The 20449-nt window shown below is 39.1% G+C and overlaps 1 protein-coding gene across 1 annotated transcript in view; it reads right to left on the reverse strand.

The window, feature by feature from the left end:
- The window catches only part of ASAH1 (N-acylsphingosine amidohydrolase 1), a 121524-nt gene that overhangs the window by 24655 nt on the left and 76420 nt on the right, over positions 1-20449 (reverse strand). Inside the window, exons 8-12 of the mRNA XM_033943982.1 lie at positions 15041-15185; positions 12866-12920; positions 10344-10425; positions 7469-7600; positions 7224-7347 (exon numbers count right to left, since the gene is read on the reverse strand). Of these exons, the coding sequence (XP_033799873.1) occupies positions 7224-7347; positions 7469-7600; positions 10344-10425; positions 12866-12920; positions 15041-15185 (538 nt within the window). The remainder of the gene's footprint in view (positions 1-7223; positions 7348-7468; positions 7601-10343; positions 10426-12865; positions 12921-15040; positions 15186-20449) is intronic.

Here is a 20449-nt window from a genome sequence, read left to right on the forward strand (position 1 = left end):
GGTTAATTGCTGTTGGTCCTGCAAATCTGAAGTTGGTAAATTAATTAGATCATATGATTTTTCACTGCCCCCCAGTTCTTATTTTTTGGTTACGAATCTGGAAAACTATAACTGAGATTATTGATATTCAAGAACAATTAACATTGGCTGTAGTGATTTATGGTGCATATGGGTTAACAAAGATTATTCCAGGCCCAAAAGCTAAATTGCTTAGATGTTTAATTACGATTGCGTTGAAACTCATATTCACTAATTGGAAAAATCCAGATAACTTATCGCATCTATGGTGGCATAACATTTGCTTAATTATGAGATATGAACGTAGCTTTGCTATTAAACATGATAGTGTTTCTAAGCATGATGATATCTGGCATCCTCTATTAGATTATTGTGACAATATACTTAAAAGCACATGATTTCTGCTGTGTCTGTACTTTATGCATTTTTGGAAAATTGTTAGACTTTTCTCACTTTGGATTGATTGTCATCTACTGTTCAACTTTATTCTTTTCTTTTCTCTTTTTATGGCTCATTACATTATTGCAGTCTCTGCAAATATTTGTATTACTGTTTATTCATAAAACCAATAAAAAACATTGAACTTAAAAAAAAAGTAAAAATGAGAAAAAAGCGCGAGCAGGAAGGCAAAAAGGATGTTTTCAACGGCCGTTGAAACCACATGCGTCTTCTTCACTCCGCGGAAACGAAGAAACTGGGGACCACGCACTCCTCCGTCGGGCGGGAAGGCACTCGCGCATGCGCGGTGCGGCCAACTAGAACTTTCTAGTGAAAAATGTCTGTACCGGGGCTCCGTCGGTGACGTCACCCATGCGTTAAGAATATGCTGCCTGCTTGTCCTGGGATAATAATAATTATTTTGAAGACAAAAACATTTAAGGCTATTTATTGAAGATATGATGCAGTTTTGAGCACGGTTATGCAATTCGACTATTATCTAATAGAAATTTAAAAAATTAAAAAAAATGGGACTACTGATAAGACATTGTAGTATAGCATACAGCTATTCTGGTCCAAGTGTTACTTCTGATGTCCTACAAAAATAATAATTACTGACCAAAACAACAGACATAAAAGAGTTCCGCAAAGAAATAAAAACATTACTGTTCAAAAAATATCTCCCATCACTCTAACCACCACCCAATGACCTCCCAATCAACGACTTCGGAAATACCCACCTATATTATCTTTTTATCTGCGATCTAGAATGTACTGTAATTCTGCTACACTACACCCGATTCAACCGATCGAGTTAACATGTATTACCTCTGTTAAATGCATTATCTTCCGTTATATGTATTATCTTCTGTAACAAGTATTATCTTCTGTGAAATTGTAGTATCATAACTCATTACTATTCCTGTAACTTACTCTTATCCTGAAATGTAACTCTACTGGAATGTCCCAGATATTTTCTATATTGTAATCCGCCTAGAACCGCAAGGCACAGGCGGAATAGAAATCCCTAATGTAATGTAATGTAATATTTTTGATCTGTTTACATAAGCTAGTTATATAGATTTTTAATATCTTATGCTTATTTAAAAACTTTTCAATTTTCAAATTAGTTTGGGGGTCCATCGACGTCTTTTGTGGAGATGTTATAGTTGTCCTTTATCTTTATTTCCCGTTGTTTTAGCACCCACACATCCAGGGGAGGGTGGGGTATACCTTTTGTTTGGTATTATTCCCTGAAGGAAAATGTTGGATGGGAAAGGGAGTTTTATTTGTGTATTGATACTGATTGATTACAAGTGCTTATTTGATTATTATTATTTGTATGTATATTGTATTGCACTTTTTGTAGATTTGAAAACCAAATAAAGATTTTTTTAAAAACTTTTCAATTTTGAGTGCCTTTGATACTATTAAGAACTGGAACCAAACACTGACTCAATGTTCCATTTAATGTTATTGACAGTGGATGCATTGGCCCCCTATAATTGAGAATCATCTGAAATAATTATAGGACAAATTACAGCAATTATAAGAATCTGAGGAAATGGAGTTGTTACAAAAGCATTTGCATGATCATGAGGTCCAGATGGATAACTATAAACAAGAGAAAAGATATTTTGAAATCAAAAAATTTCAACAAGATTATGTTTACCAATGGAAGTAAAGAGGAGATAAAATTTGTAAAAGCCATCAGAAAATGTCATCTAGTGATTCATCTACAGAAGGGGAAGATAATACTAAAAGGTTTATCTGAGTCTATAAATAGCCAAATCTTAGGGCGAGTTGCCAGAGTCCTTTTTAAGGCTTCCATTGCAGGGTGCAAAACCTGCAGAGGTTACATCACAGGCAACGACCAAAACCCCACAAGTCAAGAAAGCCAATCTGAAGTAAACTCAGACATATTTAACTTATCCTCACCAGGGAAGAAGAGATTTTGCAAAAGGGGATGTCCTTTGTTCCCACATCACAATATGATGGGTTTGAGGTATGCTCATGCCTGTATCAATTCTTTAGGACGTTGCCTTTAAAAACTTTTTTTGGGAGAAGAAACTAAAAAAAAAAAAAAAAAAGTACAGCAACAAGTGATTAGGGGGGTCCCTTTAAGATAGAGATGGATCCCTCCTGCCCCCCCCCCCCACCCCGATGTATCAGTAGCTGCTTTTGAGAGAATAATTTTGAATGAACTATCACTGATAGAAAAACCACAAAATAAAAATGTATTCTAATTTATCTGGACATCAGAATCAATTAATTAGGGATTTAATAGCAGATACATCTATAGTGATACATATGGCACAGTAGTTCAAAATTATTTGAATTAACAAGAGGCATTGTGTCAATTACAGGACGTAGAATATTATAGAACCTTGAATGAGGACCCTACAATGAATTTACAAAAGAAAATTCAAGATGTTTATGTTTATTATTTATTTGATACCTCGCCAGTACCAAAGGTCATGTTTTATCTAGTGCTAAAAATGAGGGGGCGATTACACAAAAGGATGTTAGATGTTTAAAGCCCCAGATTCCTCATCTATTTTATACCAAAAAATCCACAATCAGTGAGTCATCCTCCAGGATGTTCAATAGTGTCTAGAATTGGCTCTATTTTAGAGCCATTGTCTCAATATATTGATCATTATTTAAAGGTTTTTGTGCCAAAGGCCAAGCCGTATGCTCAAGATTCGACTCATTTTTTGAACTTAAGTGAGCAGCAAATACAGAATAATCAGACAGATCCGATTATGGTCACTGCAGATGTATCGTCGCTGTATACCAATATCCCCCAGCAGGCAGCGGTAGATCTAGTTCAGAAACATCCGAGATGTCTGGAATTTTCAAAGGCGAAACTAGAATTAATGAAGCAGTTAGTGGAAATGGTGGTTTATTATAATTATTTTAGATTTAAAGAGCATTTTTTTCTCCAGGTTAAGGGGGCAGCAATGGGAGCAACAGTAGCTCCATCTATTGCTTGCCTCTACATGACACAATGGGAAGAGCAATGGGTATACTCATAAGCAATGCCTCTGCCGGGTCAGACCTGAGGTCCATCGTGCCCAGCAGTCCGCTCATGCGGCGGCCCAACAGGTCCAGGACCTGCGTAATAATCCTCTATCTATACCCCTCTATCCCCTTTTCCAACAGGAAATTGTCCAATCCTTTCTTAAACCCCAGTACCGTACTCTGCCCTATTACATCCTCTGGAAGCACATTCCAGGTGTCCACCACCCGCTGAGTAAAGAAAAACTTCCTAGCATTTGTTTTGAATCTATCCCCTTCTAATTTTTCCGAATGCCCTCTTGTTCTTTTATGTTTTGAAAGTTTGAAGAATCTGTCTCTCTCCACTCTCTTTATGCTCTTCATGATCTTGTAGGTCTCTATCATGTCTCCTCTGAGTCTCCGCTTTTCCAGGGAGAAGAGCTCCAGCTTCTCCAATCTTTCAGTGTATGAAAGGTTTTCCATGCCCTTAATCATTCATGTCGCTCTCCTCTGGACCCTCTCAAGTATTGCCATATCCTTCTTAAGGTGCGGTGACCAATACTGAACACAGTACTCCAGGTGCGGGCGCACCATTGCCCGATACAACGGCAGGATGACTTCTTTTGTTCTGGTCGTAATACCATTTTTAATAATACCCAACATTCTGTTTGCCTTCTTCGCGGCTGCTGCGCATTGCGCTGTTGACTTCATTGTTGTATCCACCAGTACACCCAAATCTCTTTCAAGGTTACTTCCCTCTAATACTAATCGCCCCATTTGGTAGCTGAACATCGGGTTCTTTCTCCCTATATGCATGACCTTGCATTTCCCTACATTGAATTTCATCTGCCATTTATTCGCCCACTCCTCCAGTTTGCTTAGGTCCCTTTGTAGGTCCTCACACTCTTCCGTAGTTCTGACCCTTCTACAGAGTTTAGTGTCATCCGCAAATTTTATAACTTCACATTTCGTCCCCGTTTCCAGGTCATTAATAAATACATTGAACAGCAGCGGTCCAAGCACAGAGCCCTGCGGAACTCCGCTCGTGACTTTCCTCCAGCCCGAGTAGTGACCCTTCACTCCAACCCTCTGTCTCCTGCCTGCCAACCAGTGTTTGACCCATCTGTGTACGTCTCCTTCCACCCCGTGGTTCCACAGTTTCCTAAGTAACCGCTCATGGGGTACCTTGTCAAAGGCCTTTTGGAAGTCAAGGTAGATGATGTCTACAGGTTCCCCTTTGTCCAACTGGCTGTTTACCCCCTCGAAGAAGTGCAGTAAGTTTGTTTGGCACGATCTTCCCTTGCAGAAGCCATGTTGGCTCGCTTTCATCAGCCCATTTTTTTCGATATGCTCACAGATGCTGTCCTTTATCAGTGCTTCTACCATCTTGCCTGGAACCGATGTCAAACTTACCGGCCTATAGTTTCCCGGGTCTCCTCTTGACCCCTTTTTAAAGATAGGTGTAACATTTGCTATCTTCCAGTCCTCCGGAATCTCTCCAGTTTTCAAGGATAGGTTGCAGACTCGTTGGAGTATTTCCGCTATCTCATTTCTTAGTTCTTTTAGTACCCTAGGGTGGATTCCATCTGGGCCTGGTGATTTGTCGCTTTTCAATCTATCTGTTGGAGGACATCCTCATGGCTCACCTCTATTGCCGACAGTTTTTCTTCTTGATCACCATGGAAGATCACGTCGGGTTCCGGTACATTGGATGTGTCCTCGCTTGTGAAGACTGACGAGAAGAATTTGTTTAACTTGTCAGCTACCTCTTTTTGCTCCTTTATCGCTCCCTTTTTATCTCCATCATCCAACGGTCCTACTTCTTCCCTCGCCGGTTTCTTCCCCTTAACATATCTGAAGAATGATTTGAAGTTTTTTGCCTCTCTGGCCAGTCTCTCTTCGTATTCTCTTTTCGCTCTCCTAACCACTTGGTGACATTCTCTTTGGCATTTCCTGTGTTCATTCCAGTTTTCCCCAGTTTGGTCCTTTTTCCATTTCCGAAATGATTTTTTTTTTGTCTCCTATCGCTTTCTTCACCTCATTGTTTATCCATGCGAAGTCTTTTGTTCGGTTTTTTTTTCACCCTTTTCTAAATATGGGGATGTACATATGTTGTGCTTCTTGCACTGTGCCCTTGAATAGAGACCAGGCTTGCTCTACAGTTTCTGTTTTCCTTGAGCTGTTTCTAAGTTTTTTTCTTACCATTGCTCTCAAGTTTTTTTGAGAAGGTGCACATGTGTAAACACTTTATAGATATTTTCTTTCTTTGGGCTGGTACTAGGGATCAATTAAAGGACTTTATACAGGAATTGAATGATCAGGATCCAAATATCAGGTTTATGTACTATAGTGATGTGCATAAAGTTTCATTTTTGGACACTGAAATACATCTGATGGAGAATCAATTTAAAACAACTCTTTACAGTAAGATATCGGACAGAAATACACTGCTGCATCACCCAAAGTCGTTATGTGACAGTATACCCAATGGGCAATTTATGATGCTTAGGAAGTTATGCTCCACTGACATCAAATTCCATCAGGCTGCAATTTTGAGCGATAAATTTATTCAACGGGGCTATTCTAAAAATGTACTGAAGCAAGCTCGGAAAAGACTTAAGTACTGTCGCAGAGATGGGTTATTACAGTATAAAGTATAGTGGCCCCCAAAACGAAGTTGTAAATTACGGGAATCTATTAGAAAGTATTGGTCTATTTTAGGGATGCATCTCTATATTAAGCAACTTCCCAAATTTGCTTTTAAAAGTAGTAAGAACCTAGGCAAAAGATTGAAACATAATGGACAGAGAAATTTCACTAGCCCTGTAGGACCACAAACTGTGTGGGATGTGTGTATATTGCCAATATGTTTAGAGAGTATAGTAATCCCGTTATCTGGAAATAAAAGATATTTAAAACTGTTTACTGTATTATATGCCTTGTGACAAGTATTATATTGGACACATAACATGGGCAATAAAACAGAGGATTGCGGAGCATTTAAATAATATCTGAAGAGAATGTCTACAAGCCCATATAGTAGCCCATTGGAGTGAACTACGACACGCATTGGAAGAAGTTAAATATATAGTACTCCCCGATATTCTCGGGGGTTCCGTTCTAGGAACCCCCTGCGTATATCGAAAAGCCGCAATACAGTTTTTCATCTGGGGAGGAAAGAGGGGGCAGTTGGAGCACCGGCGAGTGAAGGAAATCACTCGCAGTATGCTCCAACCAGGACTATTGAGGTGTCTTGGGCAAGAGTAGTGGGAACCAAGGCTGATGCCAGACAGATTTGGTAACTCTAACATTCTTGGGATAGAGGACAAACCTGGACAGACTTCTATGGTCTATGTTCTGCAAAGGGCAAGTGACTGGTGAAGCTTTGGCAACTCCAGTATTATAGATCACTTTTGTTGACACATGCTGCAACTGAGGGTGCTGTGCAGTTCAGGGGGAGGGGAAGACGTATTGACTGATAAGTTGAATACTGCCAGCAATATTTAGGGAGGATATTTGATTATAACCAAGACTGTGTCATGTTTGATTGGCATGGCAGAAACTCAACAACTAGCTTTTAAACATGGGTGCTTGAGGCCCCGCACAGAGTGGCAAGTGTGGCTCTGACCACCTTGTTGAGCAGACTGGATGAACCGTGCAGGTCTTTATCTGTTGTCGTCATTTACCATGTTACATCTCCCTTAGTTTTTTGCAGAAGCCCTGGAACAACGAGTTAGATGGCTGAGAATGGATCTGAGTGGACTTACCTCTTGGGTTATCTTGTTCATACACTTCATCGCAGGTGTCCTCCGGTCATCCACAAAAAGTGGCTTATTCCAGTGATCATAGTTCGTCTCTACCAGGTACCACATGCCCTGCTTTAAATCCAGTCTGGATGGAAGAAAACCAAAGATGCAAGAACCGTCAGCTAATTCAAAGCTTTCAATTAAAAATATAAAAAATAAAAACGCACACAGACACATCTAATCTAGCCACATTTAAACATACTTACTCCCATATATCCAAACAAGTTTCCCTAGCACGTGTGATAACACATGCTTCGCCAGATTTATTGCCACCCAGCATGAAATAAGCAGGAGATATCAATTTTGTTTCCACTAATTCATTCTTGGCTTCCTCATAACTGTGTAATAAGAAAGGGTAATATCAAAGAATATGCATGTAGCTAATGCATAACCAATACAACTTAAGAAAGCATGCATGTAATCGTCTACATGATATAACAGTTAAACATATTTGATCAATACTAACTAAATTTTGTACACAGCTATACAGTAAAATCTAGATTCAAACAACATTATTGACATGTTTACCAACTGTTCATAAAGGGATTTTCCTTTTATTTATTTTTTTGTCAGGGAGCTTCATCCAATGAGACTGTCTCACACATTCAGACACTTATTTCCATAAAAGAATTTAACAAGGAATCTCCACAGCCCTTTGCACCACATCATCATTCAGACTTGTAGTTTGGGGGTGAGTGAAAATGACAGCCCCCAAGCCACCAAGTCCCTAAAGGGCAAAAAAAAAAAATGCAAGCATGGTTTGTTAGCTTTAATATACCACTTTGTAGGCAGTGGTAAAGCAATGTACAATGGGAAAAAATATATAAAAGATTCAAAGGGACTACAACATAAAACAGAAAAGTCAAAAGAAAACATAGGAAAGTAATAGACTGGATGGAGGAAGTTAAGAGAGATGCTACTGGTTCAGATGAGATAGTGACTGAGGAGCAGGGTGGTCAGTGGAATCATATTTCAAATACGATTGAAAATAAGTAAGCTAACTAACTTTAAACTAACTTTAAATTTTAAATAAGAGTTTTCAGTGCTGGAGTCATGTGCAGGCACCAGCAATGAGTTTCTGGGACAGTTGTCAACCTGGAATTATGAAGGTACAAGCGATGCTCACTACTGGCACCTACATAACTAAGCGGGAAAAGGCAGGACAGCCTTTAGTCCACATTTTTCTATAAGGATTGGAATATTTAAATTATTCCAATATATTTTCAATATAGTCTTTACATTACAGTTCATGATAATAGACTTACTTAAGCTACAAGCAAGGACCCTTCTTAGCTGGCTGAAAGTGTAATATTGAAAGGTGTTCCCCACTCAGGACCGGATTCAAACTTTTGTGGGTCATCCTTGACAAAGACCTCAATTATCATGATCAAATAAGCGTGATAACTCAAGATGTTTCTACAAACTCAGATTAATTCGCTCAATTACATCGCTCCTGGACTCCTCCTCTTTTCAAATCCTGATTCATTCACTTGTCATTTCCCAAATTGACTACTGCAATTCTCTATATCAAGGCATCACACAAAAGGAAACCCGCAGACTTCAACTCATTCAAAATACGGCCAAACTCATACATAGGGCAAGAAAATATGATGATGTCACCCCTTTATTCCACGAAGCACACTGGCTCCCCATATCACATCGAACATACAAAATTCTTCTACTTGTCTTTAAGATTGAACAAACTCTCCAGCCTCTCTCGATACATTCCTTATTCCCTATGCCCCATCACGTGCCTTACAATCCAACAATCAAAACTTACTTAATATCCCATTCATAAGAGAACTATTCTACAAGCGCAACACTATTTTCTCTGTCACAGCCCCCTCCCTATGGAATGCTCTACCATCAGATATCAGACTTGAAGAATCCCTTAACAAATTCAGATGCAAATTAAAGATCTTCCTATTTAGGGATGCTTACCAGCTATGAAAAAAATAACCTATTTAGGGATGCTTACCAGCTATGAAAAAAATAAAAAAATAAAGTCTTAGCAACACTCCTGGCCAAACAAAGTAATAACCACAAACCACTTTTAAGAAGCGTTATCCTCTCCCTACTATTATCTCCACCCCTTTTTACTTCCCTTTTAATTTATTTTATCTCGATGTACTTTACTTATCCTTACCCACAGGCCCCTTTGTTACCATATGTCTGTCTAATCTGTCCTTGATATTTTAACTATGAATGCCTTCCCTTTCTTTTTTTTTTCCTTTTTTTTTTTTTAGTTCAAAATATTTTTATTGATTTTATAGGTATAAAATAAACAACAATAGGCTTCCGAGAAAGCCCAACAAGAAAAAGTTTTGTATTGTAAACCATCTAGGTAACCTTTGATAGACGGTATATCAAATATGTAATAAACTAAACTTGGAAACTTTTAATTGTAGATATTTAAGAGGAGAATTCCAGAGAATAGTAGCAGATAGAAAAATGCAGAAGAGCAGAAGGCATGAGGGGAAAATGAAAATCAGTGTCATCTAACAGTGTGTGGGATAGGGTATAAGGAATCATGAGAGCAGTTTTTCCCAAGTCGGTCCTGGAGTCCCCTGCCAGTCAGGTTTTCAGGATATCCACAATGAATATGCATGAAAGATTTGCATACAATGGAGGCAGTGTATACAAACCAATCTCATACATAATCCTGAAAACCTGACTGGCAAGGGACTACTCCAGGACCGACTTGGGAAAACACTGTGCTAGAACACAGTCTTGTGGCAATAGATGTAAAGCCAGAAAGAGTGCAGGGTAAGAAAGAGAAGATTGGGGATTAAAATGGGAGAAAAGAGGAAGGGATAAGGGTGGAGTAGAAGTACACTTAAGCTCATCTGCACCAGGCACTAATATACAGTAGTTATTTATTTAAAAAAAAATTTGACAACCGCCTATTCCTAAAAGCAGCATTACAAAAGTAGCATACATAAAGTAAAACAAACACGACTTATACAATCTCAAAATACAAATGAATAGTTACATCTTAAAACCAAGATTTCATAGATCTTCACAGAATCATTCATCTTAAAACCAGCACATTTGCAGCAGCTATAGCCCCTTCCTGCTTACCTGGTAGCATTCTCCAGCACAGATCTAATGAGGAAACCAATCCATACACTATTCCTGATACCAAAAATCCACTCAATGATGCCTATAAAAAAGCAAACAATCAATAACTAAGTTATAAAATATTATGCATTTAATATAAAATTGTAATGCCTCAGAGAGCGTTCAAACTGGACACCACCACCACCAGCTGAATTGTCTGAATATGAATGGCCTTAAGGTAATAAGAGTGCAGTAGGTCAGACTTGAAGGGGGAAATAGATAAAAATGTCTCTGAACAGATAGGACTTTGGGTAGGCCTCATCCAACATATAAAGTAGTAATTCTATAACGCGTTTGCTAGCATTTCTTGCTGACTATACACATAAACGCCAATAATTTGCTGAAGTACAATTCTGTAAATGTGCAGCAACACAGGTACTGCCCTTTCACAGAGGTGCCATAGGGAGAGCTCTAGCTCCCTGTTTACCAGTTAAAGTAAAAATAGACAGAAATGGTATTTCCCCTTTAAGGCTTGTCAGGTTCAGGAACTGTCAGGATGAGAGAGGGTCATTTCCCTTTTCAAAAAAGAAGTGAGGGAACCAAAGACAGCACTGGGCCATCTATGGGATATAGAGATGTTCTAGAAGGGTGGAGAGCAGGGAAGCTTTTGTGCCCAATAATAAATTCCACCCTTGTTTAGAGAGATTGGGAGGAGTAAGGCCCCTGTCCTAACTGGGAGAGAAAGAAAACAAATGCACCAATGTGTGGAGGATTAAAAGTAGAAAGGAGGTGTTTAAAGACTGAAAGACAAATAAAAAGAGGTCTCCAGAAGGCAAGCAGGCAGAATAAGGAGATAAAAAATTTTTTTTTAAAAAAGAAGGATTCATAACCTGCTGAAGGCTTAAGGTGCCACAGGGCAGAGTTCACTCATACATGCAGTATACACATAGGGGGTAATTCTGTGAAGTAAGCTCTAAACACATATGCCAGTATTCTAAATGTGTATAATTAGTATGTAAGTGCATGCGTGCCTGATGTGACTAAGCACTATTCTATAACCGAGCAGGGACTGTTTTCTTATTTTTGGGGACTCTGCAGCGCTGCTTGCGTCTGGTAGCTCTATAGAGATAATTAATAGTAGTAGTGCATATCTGCAATAGCATGCAGTTTGAAGGTTGAATATGCATGGGCAGAGTCTGTACAAAGCATAAAGTTTTACATGCAACTTAGAGAATACAGGTTACACAAATCTCTGGAACATAGGTACACACACTTACACCAGCTCTATGGCTGGTAAAAGGACTCGCACCTAAGCTTGTATGTATGCACTATACATATCTGTTACACTAGTATTTAAGTAGGAGGAATCAGGCACTCTCTGGGTGCCTATATATAAGTGTAGTACCATAGAATTAACCCTAAATTACCCCTATAGATAATATAAGAGGGATAAAAAAGAGCAACCTATGACAAAACATAAATACAAATGAGCAGATTGGATGAGCCAGAACATTATTTCTCTGCCCACATTTTTTATATTAAAGAAAATAAACAAAATTAGTGTAATTGATGTAACTTCTTAAAAGTCCTCTTGAAACTCCATATTCCTTATACTTATCAGTGGATAGATTGTGCTCAGAGACATGGAGGAAAAAGGGGACAGAAAGTCCTCAAAAAACCTCACCACCCAATCATTGCAAAACTTCCACCTTAACACACTTTTATATATGCTTGTCTTGAAAGATTGTATTATTGAAAAAGCACATCTTTTGTGTATAGTTCTTTGGCCTCGAGGTGCCACGTTTCAAAATTTCTTCAGGAAGCCAAATGGTAATAGCGAAAGACTCTTAAGTCTTCCAGAATGGGTGTCAGTCTCTGTTCTAGCTTGCAATTCAGCTTTCAGTGAACTTCTGATATCTGCAGAGGACTTTTAAGAAGTTACAGCAATTACACTAGCGTGTTTTTTGTTTATTTTCTTGAATTTTTTCACGCTGTTTGATTTTTGAAGTTATTTTCCTCCTGTGTAGTTTTGACTTAGTGAACATTTTTTATATTGCGATATTGCATTACAGTTATTAGTGTTCATTATTTGTATAAACTCTACCAGGCATATACTGCATTTTAAAAACCTACATTACACTCCTACTTCTTGAAGATTATAGTCAAAGACACATTATAACTCAAATAGTAAGGCCATCTGAATGCAGAAAGACTCAGAGTCTGTGTAAGAAGTAGCCTATGGGCGAGTTGTCTCAACACTAAGACAGACAGGGACCACTTTACTTAAATTAGATCCCCACCCTAGAAATAATCTGTATGAGACTTGCAGAGCAAGAGGCACATGGGACATGTCATGTTTTATGTCCTCAGAACCACTCGTCTCATTGCAACAGCCAAACCTGTGAGTGGAACTTAGCTTTGAACAATGACAACATCAAAGACATTTTGGGAGTAAGTTTGAGATACAGCTCATCTCCGTCACTATTCTGCAAGTTTATGCATCTCCTTTATACTTAGGATGCAACACTTAGAAAATTGCTCACCAACAAATCCACCATCAAGGTTGAAACGCTCATTCATCGTCACAGTGAAAATCCCCTGTTGCACAATGACAAAAAAAAAAAAAGACATACTGATAAGTTTATCAATAAAACTGGATTCCATCCCCAACCCCATAAAATGTTTTAAAATGTCTACTCATACTATTAAAAGTTTAGTTATTGTGTTTTTATGTTATTTTAGCTTAAAGACAAACCAATAGGACAGCAGTTTCCAAAGCTATTTACACAGTTAAACAGTGACTACACACACACACACACACCACTCTCTCTCTCTGTACTTTTAGCTGCAGTTAGGGGGCAGCAACCAGCATGCAGAATGCATTTTCCAAAACTACTCATGTTAGTTTTTCATGAAAACGTATCCACAGAAAGAGCAGGTGTAAATGATCATGGGGATTTTGTACCCAAAGAAAGTTTTTATGTGCTTATAAAATGGTACAAAGAACATGCATAAACCCCAGGATTTTATGTAGATCGCCAAAATCTGGGTGCACATCCCAGATTCATACACACACTAATAGCTGTTAATTAGTGTTAATTGGCACTCATTTGGGTTCACACATAGATCTGCCCTACACCCTATTGTAACCAGGGTTAAAAGTTTAAAAGTTACTTGAGTGTGAAAAACAGGGTTTAAGAAGATTTCGAAGGGAATGGATGCTTATTTTTTAACTATAAATATGTTCCCTTTCTATCAAATAAAATAAGAATGTATCCAGACGTATCTCATCCTATCCAGAAGAGAAGAAAGCAGTTTCTTATTTTATGACCTCAGGCTGTGAAGTTAGGGGCGATCTTTGTCCTGAGATACCCATGTAAATGTATTTTGGTATATAAAAATATGTTTTCTATGAGCCGATCTAAATTTATTTTGTCCAAGAATGATAAGTAATTAACCTTTGATTTCAGTCTCTTATTTCGCTCAGAGAAGAAACGTTTGATGGCACTCAAGCCACATTTAAGTTTTTCTGTTATTTCTTTGATGGTAAATTTCAGCTCCATCTCCTTAGATTGTGGACTAATATAATATAATGTAATATAATACTTACCTGTGATATATGTTTTGGACTTTGCTTTATTTTTCCTTGCATTGTATTTTTTCTTGTCAAATGTCAAAAATTATAAAATCAATAAAGAATTAAAAATATATATATAACAAAAAGGTGACTGTGAAAGCTAGAAGGATGCTAGGGTGCATAGGAAGAGGTATAGCCAGAAGGAAAAAGGGAGGTATTGAAGCCCCTGTATAAGACTCTGGTGAGACCTCATTTAGAATATTGTGTACAATTCTGGAGACTGCACCTTCAAAAAGATATAAAAAGGATGGTCTGTCCAAAGGAAGGCTACTAAAATGGTGTGTATTCTTCATCATACGGCGTCTGGGAACAAAGATCTCAATATGTATACTTTAGAAGAAAGGCAAGAGAGGGGAGATATGATAGAGATGTTTAAATATCTATGTGGTGTAAATGCACACGAGTCCAGTTTCTTTCATGTGAAAGGAAGCTGTGAAATGAGAGGGCATAGGATGAAGTTGAGAGGTGATAGGTTCAGGAGTAATCTAAAGAAATACTTTTTTACAGAAAGGGTGATATATGTGGAATAGTCTCCAGAAGAAGTGGTGGAGACAGAGACTGAATTCAAGAAGGCGTGGGAAAGGCACTTGGGATCTCTTAGAGAAAGGAAGAGTTAATGGTTACTGCAGACGGGTAGACTAGATGGGCCATTATCTGCCATCATGTTTCTATGTGATCATCTTTGGGAAAAGGTGATTAAAGTTACAAGAACCAAAAAATGAGGTTTTGATGAATTATTTTAGAGCAAACAATTTGTAATACAGTCCAAATCCTATACTTTCATGGAACAAAAAATAGTTACAGAAGTTTAAATAGGTAACTTTTTCAGACTTCTTATGGAACCATGACACTGAAGACATAAAAAGAAAGGAAAAAAAAAAAAGCCACTCTTAACATTTTGGATCCAATTCTTTAGTCACCTTTTCCTAGAGATGGCAACATATATGTAAACCACTTTGGTTGTATCAAATCTATGATCCTTTACTCTCACCTGTTTTCCGATACATCACATTATAAAAAATGAACTTAAAGTTTAGATCTAAAGGGGGGGGGGAAGAGTGGTGCATCCAAAGCCACTTACCGGTTTTACGCCAGTCAACATGCCCACATATCCAGCAAAGGTTACACTCTTAAAAATGGTTCTGTTGTTCCTCTGGAAATCGATATTCACCGTCAAAGGTTTAAGACTTTGGCTTACCATCCAGGTGCTATGCTTTATATCCCAACTGCATATAAAAAAAGAAGCATTCTCATAATTGGAGCCAATTTTGTCACTCTTATACAAAATCTAGCCTTAGATTTCTTGCTCTGTAGCACAATCCTCACACACTGTGCGTAGCAGGAGACTAGAAAGCACTGTATCTGAATTCAAGAAAGCATGGGTTTAACATAGAGGATCTCTGAGGGAAAGGAAAGGATGATAGAGCTTGCCAGAGGATATGGTAAGAGCGGTTAATTGTAGCTGGTTTTAAAAAAGGTTTGGATAAGTTCCTAGAGGAAAAATCCATACACTGCTGTTGAAACAGACATGGGAGAAGCCATTGCTTGCCCTGGATCGGTGGCATGGAATACTGCTACTATTTGGGTTTTTGCCATATACTTGTGACCTAGATTGGCCTCTGTGAAGACGGGATACTGGGCTAGATGTTACAGTTTAAGAAAATGTTAAAAACTCAACTGTATGCAGAGGCTTTCCTTTAAAGTTATGTTGTAGAGAGAGAGAGAGAGAGAGAGATACTTAACGAGAAACTTGAATTATGATCTTTGCTCTATAATTACTGAAGATTGATGATATGTAATTCAGCTCAGTTACTTACCATAACAGGTGTTATCCATGGACAACAGGCAGATATTCTCAACATATGGGTAATGTCATCCACGGAGCCCCAATGCTGACAGCTTCACAAGCAGACTTGCTTGAAGAACTTTTGGAAAGTTCGTGACTGCCACACCGTGCATGCGCGAGTGCCTTCCCGCCCGATGTAGGGTGTGCGTCTCCTCAGTTCAGAAAGCTAGCTAACAAGCCAACCAGGGGAGGTCGGTGGGTTGTGAGAATATCTGCCTGCTGTCCCTGGATAACACCTAACTGGGTGACATCCAAGCTAACCAGAAAGGGATGGTGGGAGTGATGGCAATTCAGGAGAATAAATTTTGAAAAACTGCCTGGCCAAAGTGGCCATCCCGTCTGGAAAAATAATCCAGACAATAATGAGAGGTGAATGCATGAACCGAGGGCCAAGTGGCTGCCTTGCAGATTTCCTCAATAAATTTTTATTTTTCAAAATAAATATACAAAGTATACAAATAATTATTATAAATATGCAAAAGATAACTTAAACATTAAACAGACTAGTTGTATGTATCACAGTTAATAAGCGGGAAGATAGTATTATTTATAAGTCAATACAACCAGTGTCTCATGTCAACCAAATCCAGCAGGGCCAGTACATATAATTTCAGCTGAGAGTATACGTGAAAAGAATAGAAGAAAGTTCCTAATGAGCATCACACTGAGCATCCCAAGCAACTTAATTAACTGACAAGAAGCGACTCTAAATATATTTTATAAATATTACATTGGTATAACTGAGATAATTTTATGTCAACGGTCCAAGTCACAATAAAGTTGAACACGTCTCCATACTTTGAGAAAAGAACTAATAGAATGTTTTTCAGCTATTACACTTTCAAATTTGTTGGTTATGCATACAGTGTTCCACCATACAACGTATTCTACCTTAGATAAGTCCTTCCAACATTGCAAGATGTTTTTAATAGCCAAGAATAATAAGATGTTAAGTAAACGAGCATTGGGTTCAGGCATAGCATATGCGAGACCATGTTGTCCAAGAATAATAATTTTAAGATGTATGGGTTCATTAATATTTAGAATGCTGGATGTGGTGCTCCAGACTTTATCCCAATACAATTCAATATGTGAGCATTGGTATAACATGTGCGGCAGTGTACCTTTGAATTTTCCACAGGACCAGCTTAGATTGGAGACTTCTTTGGAAAATTTAGCGAGTTTGTGTGGCGTCCAGTGGGATCGATGTAATAGAAAGTATATTGATTGGGAAGTATAATGTATTGATTGAAATGAAATTCTGAAACAACTTTATGAGTACAGAGGACCACTTTGTCATGATGGAATGCTGTGAAAGGAGGGTCCACTACTAAAGCTTGCAGTTCGCTGGCTCTGCAATCAGATGTGAAAGCATTGAGGAAAACCACTTTCCAGGTGAGATATTTGAAATGAGCCATAGACATTGGTTCAAATGAAGACTTCATCAATGTGGCAAGAACCACGTTGAGGTCCCAAACCACTGAAGGTGGTCTGAGAGGTGGTTTGACATTGAAAAGTCCTTTCATAAATCTGGAAACCATAGGATGAGCAGAGAGGGGTTTCCCTTCTAATGGCTGATGGAAAGCAGCAATTGCACTGAGATGGACTCTAATGGATGTTGATTTGAGGCCTGATTGAGATAAGTGAAACAGGTAATCCAGAACTGAACACAAGGAGGCTCCTTGAGATGAAGAGCGCATCAAGCAGAAAACCGAATCTATTTCTGGTTGTAACACTGCCTGGTGGAAGGCTTTCTGGAAGCTTCTAAAATGTCTGCTACAGATTGAGAGAACTGGAAATTGGCAGTTATGTTGAAAGGTACCAAGCTGTCAGGTGTAGAGACTGCAGGTTGGGATGAAGTAGACACCCCTGACTGTGTAAGCAGAGATGGAAAAACTGGTAGAAGTAATGGCTCCCTGCTGCTGAGTTGAAGTAGAAGGGAGAACCAAGGTTGTCTGGGCCACCGAATCGCTATCATGTTCATGATTGATAAGTGTCTTGAGAATTAGGGGAAATGGAGGAAATGCCTCCAGGTGATGAGGAGAGTATATCCTGGAGCAAAACTGAGGCAGTTTGTTGTTGTGGGAAGACGCAAACAAGTCCGAGGAGCCCCCCACTGAGAAAAAATGTGATGGAGAGACGACGAATTAGAGTGTCCATTCATGAGGCTGTAGAAGACGCTCAATTTGTTGGCCAGAAAATTTCTCTCTCCTTGAATGTAGACGGCTTTCAGAAAGATGTGAAAAATCACCCAATTCCAAACTTTCTGAGCTTCCTCGCACAGGGGAAGGGATCCTGTTTCTCCCTGCTTGTTGACATGGCTACTTGATTGTCTGTACGAATGAGGACTACTTGATCATGAAGATGCTGAAAAGCTTTGAGAGCAATGAAAATCGCTATGAGTTCCAACAGATTTATGTGACATTGATGATCTGTGATGGACCAATGACCTTGAGTACGGAGACTATCGAGATGAGCCCCCCAAGCGTAGGTCAAGGAATCTGTTGTGAGGACCTTCTGATGAGGGGGCGTTTTGAAACAGTAAACCTCTGAAGAGACTGGAAGAAAGCATCCACCAGCGGAGAGACTGTTTGAACGATGGAGTTTGTGTAATGTCCTGAGAGAGAGGATTGAAAGCCTGTGTCCATTGAGAAGGGTCCACTGAGGAATTCTGAGGTGAGGTCTGGCAAAAGGAGTCACGGGAACTGTAGCGGCCATGTGACACAAAAGTACCATCATATGTTTCACTGAGAGTGAATTGAGGGGCAACACTTTGTGACAAAGTTTATGAGAGTATCCTGACGTTGTTGAGGAAGGAATGCTCCGAGTTGCAGTGTCCAGTACAGCTCCAATGAACTGTAGAGTTTGAGAGGGTTGTAGCTGGGATTTTGGAAAGTTTACTTTGAACCCCAAACTTTGGAGGAACTAAATAGTCCATTGGGTCGCTACAATAAACACCTGAAATGTTGTGCCCTCGGGAAAAATGAGGAATTAAACCCTAATGACCTATGCTGCTCAGAGGGTGGTCTGATATCCCACTGGCACCTATATGAAATTGTTTTGTCTAATATTGGACTGTATGTTATGAATTATTGAGAATCTTTGATGAGCCAGTCGACCAGGTACGGGAAAACCTGAAGACCATGGCTGTGCAGAGCTGCTGCTACTACCACTAGGCACTTGGTGAAAACTTTGGGAGATGCCAGGCCAAAAGATAGCACTCTGTATTGAAAATGATGATTTCCCACCTGAAATCTGAGAAACTTGCAGAAGGCTGGATGAATGGGAATGTGAGTGTAAGCCTCTGAGATCCAGAGAGCATAACCAATCGTAATCCAGAAGGGGATTCAAGGACGCCAGAGACAGCATCCAAACTTTTCTTTTACGAGAAATTTGTTGAGAGCTCCGAAGACCAAAATAGGTCACAGATCCCCCGTCTTCTTCAGGACAAGGAAGTAATGGGAGTAAAATTTCGTGCTCTGCTGTTCAGAGGAACTTCCTCAATGGCATGGAGATGAAGCAGAGCTTGAGCTGTAACAATTTGGAAGGAGACCCTCTTGGAGGGAGATCTGGTAGAATCTGAAGGAATTGGAGAGTAACCCTTCCTGATTATTGTGAGGACCCAGAGGTCAGATGTAATTAGTTCCCATCGTTTTTGATAAAAATGATGGAGACGGCCTCAGATGGGAAGAGGGAGGACAGAGGCAGAAATATTGATGTTATGCTCTGTGTTAGAAGGTCAAAATGGCCGAGTAGCCTTGGAGGCAGCAGGAGTCTGAGGTTATGTTGCCGCTGCTGTTTCTTAGGAGGCGGCCTAGAATAAGGTGCCGACTTCTGAGGAGGTCTATAATTTTTAGCAGTGGAAGACTTCGGCCTAACTATAGAGGCAAAGGATTTCTCATGCTCAGACAAGTGCTTTGTGGCAGCCGCAATGGAATCAAAGAGTTCATTTCCCTGATATGGGATGTTAGCCAAACGATCTTGTAGATTTGGATCCATGTCCACAGTGTGTAACCAGGCTAGATGACGCATGGCCACCGAGAATGCGTGAGTCGAGGACATTTTAAAAGCATCATATGCAGCCTGAACCATATGCATGCGAAGTTGACCCAGATGCATGTGTTGAAACTCTGGAAGTTGATGTTGAGGTAGATACTTGAAGAAAGTAGGCATGGTGTTGACCTAATGCTTCAGATAAGATGTGAAGACAAAATTATAATTTAAAATTCGATTTGTCATCATAGAATTTTGATATAGTCATTGGCCAAATTTGAACTTGGTCCTTCCTTCTCAGTCAGGAGAGACTGTGGCATAAACTTTGGCAGAATTGGTTCATTTCAAAGAAGATTCCACGAGAAGAGATTGATAGGACAGTTGAGACTTCTCAAAACTTTTACAATGAACCATCTTATAACGGGATTCTAGCTTTGTTAATAATAATAATAAATTTATTATTTTATACCGCCATTACCCAAGAGTTCTAGGCGGTTTACATCAAAGAAACTTAACAGTCAGCGAAACGTATACATATAAGGTAAAAACAGAGTAAAAGATTAAACAAATTACAATCTTAAAATAATCTAGTTAAGTGATAAATTTATCAAACAGAGCAGATTTTACTAGTTTACGAAAAGAGCAATAAGA

The sequence above is a fragment of the Geotrypetes seraphini genome, chromosome 1, assembly GCF_902459505.1.
Source record: "Geotrypetes seraphini chromosome 1, aGeoSer1.1, whole genome shotgun sequence".
In the NCBI taxonomy this organism is placed as follows: Eukaryota; Metazoa; Chordata; class Amphibia; order Gymnophiona; family Dermophiidae; genus Geotrypetes; species Geotrypetes seraphini.